Source organism: Salmo trutta, chromosome 28 (genome assembly GCF_901001165.1).
Source record: "Salmo trutta chromosome 28, fSalTru1.1, whole genome shotgun sequence".
Lineage (NCBI taxonomy): Eukaryota > Metazoa > Chordata > Actinopteri > Salmoniformes > Salmonidae > Salmo > Salmo trutta.
The window spans coordinates 39,509,084-39,515,619 of record NC_042984.1 but is presented as its reverse complement, the minus strand read 5'-3'; the positions used below and the strand labels follow the sequence as shown (position 1 = coordinate 39,515,619).

The 6,536-nt window shown below is 45.0% G+C and overlaps 1 protein-coding gene across 1 annotated transcript in view; it reads left to right on the top strand.

Annotated features, from left to right (window-relative positions):
* Positions 1-680: 680 nt before the first annotated feature.
* LOC115166382 (piezo-type mechanosensitive ion channel component 2-like) overlaps positions 681-6,536 on the top strand; it is a 29,324-nt gene continuing 23,468 nt past the window's right edge. The window contains exons 1-10 of the mRNA XM_029720288.1: positions 681-696; positions 1,982-2,083; positions 2,325-2,370; positions 2,469-2,628; positions 2,919-3,135; positions 3,327-3,540; positions 4,094-4,262; positions 4,514-4,606; positions 4,712-4,765; positions 5,414-6,337. Coding sequence (XP_029576148.1) covers positions 2,050-2,083; positions 2,325-2,370; positions 2,469-2,628; positions 2,919-3,135; positions 3,327-3,540; positions 4,094-4,262; positions 4,514-4,606; positions 4,712-4,765; positions 5,414-6,337 — 1,911 coding nt within the window. The 5' untranslated portion in view covers positions 681-696; positions 1,982-2,049. The remainder of the gene's footprint in view (positions 697-1,981; positions 2,084-2,324; positions 2,371-2,468; positions 2,629-2,918; positions 3,136-3,326; positions 3,541-4,093; positions 4,263-4,513; positions 4,607-4,711; positions 4,766-5,413; positions 6,338-6,536) is intronic.

Below are 6,536 nucleotides of genomic sequence, written 5' to 3'. Positions count from 1 at the left end.
CAGCAAAAGTAAAAGTTGTTACAAATATAAATAGTAAAGTGAAGTACCACAAAAAACGATAAAGTTACTTTACACCACATCAAATGCATCATACTGTGTCACTTTCTGTATTTTCTATGAAGTTCCATTGGCTATCTTGAAAACTTGATTGCTGACAGGCAAACCTTTTTTGAGATTGTATCAACAGTGAACTAATAGAATACCAAAATATAGTTTTGAGTGGGATTTTCCTTTAAATACAAGTGTTTTCTTTTTTATTGAGTTTGTTTTGCTGTTCGGGCGAATCCAGTTCCATGTTGGCTACTTTAGTAGACTCTTGATCACAGAAACTGCTTGTAAGACACAAAGGGCTCTATTTCAGCTGGCGATAAAGAGGCGCAAGTTAGTTTGCAGTTTCGTCGTGTAAAAACTGGCGCACTGACATTTTCCACCCCTTATGCCAGGCTCGGCAATTTACCTGTCTAACACTAGCCACTTGCGCTGAGGTGGCAATATTTGAGGTGTGTCCTTAAAAACAACCGCAAACGTGGCATTATCCTGCAGCGCTAAAGGTACGTTTTAAAACCCACCAAAGCAGGCCTTAACAGTAACGCAGTTGCTAATGGCATGGATTTTGAGAGTAGAAGCGCAGCCTATCCTGCCGTGATGCACAGTGCGCTTGGAATGAGAGGTGTGCCTTTTGCATCCGTGAATCTGGTATTTAGCAACATAAAAAAACATTTGCACTCCCCCATTTAATTTAATTTCATATAAAAAGCAAGTATAGCCTACCCTCCCCTTAATCAAAGCTGGTTAACAACTTGGCATATCCTGGCCATGCATTAGTCAAGTAGCCTATAAATAAAGGGGTTTTAAATGGTCTACTGAGGGTGCCTTGTCCTCATGCTTTTTATGCTTCACAATTCACATAACTGCATACTTCATTTCGCTGGTTCAATTAGACAATCCATCCCCATTTTCAGAAAGCACCACTCGTCCGATTATCAAAGACACGCTCCTCCAAACTACTCAGTCCTCCCATAATGCCATATCAACAGCGTTTTTTTTTTTTTAGAATGTGCCTCGCACATAGGTAATGAATGATACAATTGACAGGAGCCTAGTATTTTGTATAGACATGCGTGTGCACACACTGCCACGGAACAATAGATGCAATTTATGATATCACGCTGCTGGCCGCATTCTATATATAAATATTGCTGTTGTTCTAAAAAAATATTTATTGTTTTTCGTTTAATTTGATTAAAAACCAAGCATAGTCTCTCCCCTCAATTAAGGCTGGGTTTTTTTTACCTGCCCAATGCATTCGCCAAATAGCAGACTATCAATAAATGGATTGTCTCATGAGACTGCTTTGAAATAAATATTAATCACCAAAGCTTTATTAAAATATCAAGTTTGGGAGCAGAAAAACGGTGAGTGGACTTCCCCCTTTTTAATCATTATTTCTTTGGACGTGCGTAAACCCCCTCCATTTGTCCATATGCCCATCATGAAAAGAGGGATGAAATGATGCCAGCGACCCTCATATTTAGAAGCAAAAGTAAGAAGCCTTGAACGAGCCTTGGCTTGTGCGAGCCAGAGTCGTATTTAGAAACATGTATGTTCTTTTCCTGTAACATATAGCTTGTTTCCCATTTTATTTGATTACAAACTAAACTATAATATATTTTTCCATATTGAAGCCATGCACAGCTCACTATCTGTAAATACAGAGACAAATGGGATCTGCATTGCCGCAGTAGACTCCACCACTATCCTCAGCCATTAAGATAGGGGAAAATGGAGTAGAAAAAGGCCATAAAAAGTATGTAGTGGTCCCCATATGGATGATAACAGAACACAGACAGTCTGATCTGAATGCCTTGTATGTGTCTTTGACGTGTTGGAAGGAAGAAATATGTTTTGTTTCTCAAAGAAATTGAAAATATATGATATTCGACCTCTGTTAATCTGTGTCTCTGGGCTTGTATTTGTAAAGGAAAAACAGGGACATTCCTGCTGCTCATCTGTTCTACCAGCGTGACGTTTCTGGCTCTCCAGTGTTTCATGCAGATCACTTTTGCCTACGTACCTCAGGATGGTAAGATAACACCAGCCTCTATCAGCTCACTGAGCCACTAACAGACTACTCAGAGATGCTGCTGAACACCACTCAAAATAGAGGCAGAAGAAGTTTGTTTAAGCATTTCAATACATGGAGAGTATGATGAACGTATTACTTACTCATTCAATGAACATTTGATGAGGGTGGATGTTGCTTTGGCATTTTGCTGATACGACTAAACTCGATTTCTATCTGAAATATTTGTGTTGTTCAACAGAGAACGAATATTGGGAAAATGTTCTCTACCATCTGGGCATTGTACGGTAGGGCCACATTTTTTTAACTTTTTTTTAAAGCAGACTTTGGTGGTGTTTCTAATGCGGGTGTTGTTCATCAGATTTGTCTTGTGTTCTGTCCCCAGGTTCAGTTTGGTGGATGCAGGGAACACTTTTCGTCACTTAGCCCCTGATCTGGGGCTCTTCCTGTCTGGGCTCTTCGTACTCTGCCTGGTCAGGAAGCTGCTGTGCCTCGTGCCACAACTTAATGTCCACGAGAACTGCATCAAACCCTCTGACCCTGAGGTATCCACATGGCCAATTTCTTCTGCCACTTCTGTTCAATTCACAGTATAGTTTTACCATTATTGTTTTACCCGAGAGCTTTAGAAAAGTACATCATACATGGTGATATGTTGTAAAGAATTTCAAGAATGTGAAGGTAGGGCGCCTCACCTTCTCGCGCAGTATGTCAGCACCTCTACTCTAGTGGTTTGAGCATGGTCCTCCTTCAGCATGAATCTGTTAGAAAGTAATAAAGTGTTATGAAACAACACCAACTTCTTGTCCATCAAACTTGTGCTCTTTTGACAAAGCAGGATGTGGAGATGTCCGACTCAGAGTCTGAAGTGGAAAGTGATGTCACAGACGGCTCGTCCTGTGACAGCTCAGATGAAATCACAGCGGCGCCGGTAACCCCTCCTCAGATTGTCCAGAAGTTCATCGCATTTGCCCTTGGACTGCGCCTCTTGCTGTCCGCCATCATGAACACAGCAGGGAAAGTAGTGGTCACCATACTACTGGGGCTGGCAGGTACATCTCAAAGGGCTGCCACTTTGTACTCTCACGTACTTGTCTTGCATGCCAGACTTAAAGTCTTGCATTGGCTCAGCATTCTCTGCTGTCCAGCTCAGGCAAAACAAGACACATTTAATATCTGCTCCCGCATGGTACTATAATCTTCTCCTTTCTCCTCTTGACTGGTCCTCTTCCCCCTGTACCAGGCATCGCCCTACCTTCCCTGACTTCGGCAGTGTATTTCGGGACATTCCTGGGCCTGGTGTGGTGGTGGGTTTTTCTCCGCTCCCTCAGCCTGCTGTTTTTCAGTACCCTCTGTGTGATGATGGCTATATTCAGCGCTGGTCACCTGCTGAGCCTCTACCTGTACCAGCTGCCCCTGGCCCAACAGATCGTACCCCCACAGGACATCTACGCCAGGTAGGGTCACAGGACCAGGATGTAGCAACGCTGGACACTGGCTGGATGCTGACTGTGCAGATACACAGTCATTTGAACTATATTGGTTTGCTGGCTGAAAAACAGCCACTGAAAAACAGATTGCATTTATTCATACTTGTCGAAATACCAAATAATTACACACTCTATTACACTGGACACAAGCATATACAAATCATTGTTAAATGTCATAAACTGATACACACTCGTCTTCCAATTTCAGTATATAGTTGATCTATCTACTGTGAATGTTGTTTGTAATTAGTCAGATGCTCGATTAAGTTCTGAGTCCATATGTGTTAAGAGAAGAGATCGGAACCGGAACAAAGAGCAAACAAGTCTATGGGCCAAAATGTCCCCTCCCCTTCCGAAATTTGAAAGAAGCTAATACCTGGGAAATCGTGATTTGTCCGAAGCACCGGAACTAATACTGCTCGTTATCTCACGCATTCCGTTGTATCACGAGAGATCTACGGTACCATTTTTGTTTACGTGGTCTGTCCCAAAAGATTAATCGCCCTCTGGTTTTGTTCAGGCTGTTTGGTATGACAGCGTTCATCCGGACCAATGGGACTGAGCCATACAGTCTGGGTCTGCAGGCAGATGTCAGCTGGCCTGTCTTCATCAACCCCATGGTGCTGCTGCTCCTTTATTACACACTGGTGGCTCTGCTGCACAAGTGGGTCTACATCACTGAAGAAGAGGTACTTTACCTAGACTGAGACTCTAATGCAACTAAGACCTTCATAGTGAATAGCTGCGTCTGAAATGGAACCCTATTCCCTATATAGTGCACTACTGTAAATGGGGGTAGGGCTCTATATAGTGAATAGGGTGCCATGTCAGACGCTGTCAATGTCTTGTGGATGAAATACAACTCTGCTGGTTTATCCTTTGTTGGAAGTGTTAATTGTGTGTCAGTCATTTCATGGTGCCGTCTGTGTATTTCTGCTAGGATACTCTGGTGAAGTCTGAGAGTCCAGTAGAAATCCCTGAGGATCCCCCCAGCTTCTCCAAGATCTTATTCATCTCAGGAGACAGACTGGAGGTGTTGAAATCTACTACAGTTCTATTTTTCTTCTACATTCTCCTGTAGTTTAACCATCATGATTTTCTACAGACTTCTGGAACAATTCTCTTTTTTCTTTTGCAGCTACTGACCAGTACGGATGATGAAACTTACATGCCAGATGAGGGGGTGCAGGAGGTACATTCTGTGTGGTTAGACACCGTACATTCGGTGCGCATCACCATTCTTCAAAGCCAGAATTCCTAGTATACTGTTTTTCCTCTGCAGCCAATGGTTTTACTGATGAGCAGCTCATGGCATGATCTGAGAGGACAGGAGATGGGGTTACTGCTGGGAGGACCAGGGGCAGGGTATGCTAACTGCTACCCTCCACCACAATATGAAGGAATAGACTTGTCACCCTCACAAGGTATGTACCTGCCAGCCTTGTCAATGTCCAAGTCAAATCTACTCCAAGGTCCATTATTTGGTAGGATTACCACAATGTTCGGTTATAGACGAAAGGTTTGACTTATGGGAAGTCATTTTTTATATCCACCTGGATATTTTGATCTTACCCAGTCATGAATAAATGGTAGGAGTTGAATATTGAATACGTTTTCATCACTAGTGTAGAAACTGATACAACATAGCCTTAAAATATGACAATTATACGGTATAAAATCTTTCCTAAACTCCATCTTCTGCTGTTTTCCTCTCTCAGAGTCGGAGGAGGTTGAAGAGAGTAGTGAGGAAGAGAAGGAGAGGAGGAGTGAGGTGTCTATGAGGGAGGGGAGGAGTGAGGTGTCTATGAGGGAGGGACGGAGTGAGGTGTCTATGAGGGAGGGACGGAGTGAGGTGTCTATGAGGGAGGGACGGAGTGAGGTGTCTATGAGGGAGGGACGGAGTGAGGTGTCTATGAGGGAGGGACGGAGTGAGGTGTCTATGAGGGAGGGACGGAGTGAGGTGTCTATGAGGGAGGGGAGGAGTGAGGTGTCTATGAGGGAGGGGAGGAGTGAGGTGTCTATGAGGGAGGGACGGAGTGAGGTGTCTATGAGGGAGGGACGGAGTGAGGTGTCTATGAGGGAGGGGAGGAGTGAGGTGTCTATGAGGGAGGGACGGAGTGAGGTGTCTATGAGGGAGGGACGGAGTGAGGTGTCTATGAGGGAGGGACGGAGTGAGGTGTCTATGAGGGAGGGACGGAGTGAGGTGTCTATGAGGGAGGGACGGAGTGAGGTGTCTATGAGGGAGGGACGGAGTGAGGTGTCTATGAGGGAGGGGAGGAGTGAGGTGTCTATGAGGGAGGGGAGGAGTGAGGTGTCTATGAGGGAGGGACGGAGTGAGGTGTCTATGAGGGAGGGGAGGAGTGAGGTGTCTATGAGGGAGGGACGGAGTGAGGTGTCTATGAGGGAGGGACGGAGTGAGGTGTCTATGAGGGAGGGGAGGAGTGAGGTGTCTATGAGGGAGGGGAGGAGTAGTGAGGTGTCTATGAGGGAGGGGGGGAGTGAGGTGTCTATGAGGGAGGGGAGGAGTGAGGTGTCTATGAGGGAGGGGAGGAGTGAGGTGTCTATGATGGAGGGGAGGAGTGAGGTGTCTATGAGGGAGGGACGGAGTGAGGTGTCTATGAGGGAGGGGAGGAGTGAGGGACAGAGTCAGGTGTCTATAAGCGAGGAAGAGAATGTGCCAACCCATCCTGCCCCCAGTGGACTGGCTGTGTTTGGCCTGTTCATCATGAAGCACAGCTACATCAGCGCACTCATCATCATGATGGTAAACCACTTCCTTTCCACGATGCTATTACGGTTTTGGTGTAGACATTAGTCATTGAACAATTAACTCTCTGAAAACAATTCCTTTAAAAGCCTAACTGAATAGAGCTACGTTACCTTCACATTACCTCGCAGTCTTTGAACGGGAACATGGGTATGACCATAAGATGTGTGGCATGCCTCCTGTGTTCCTTCAACCA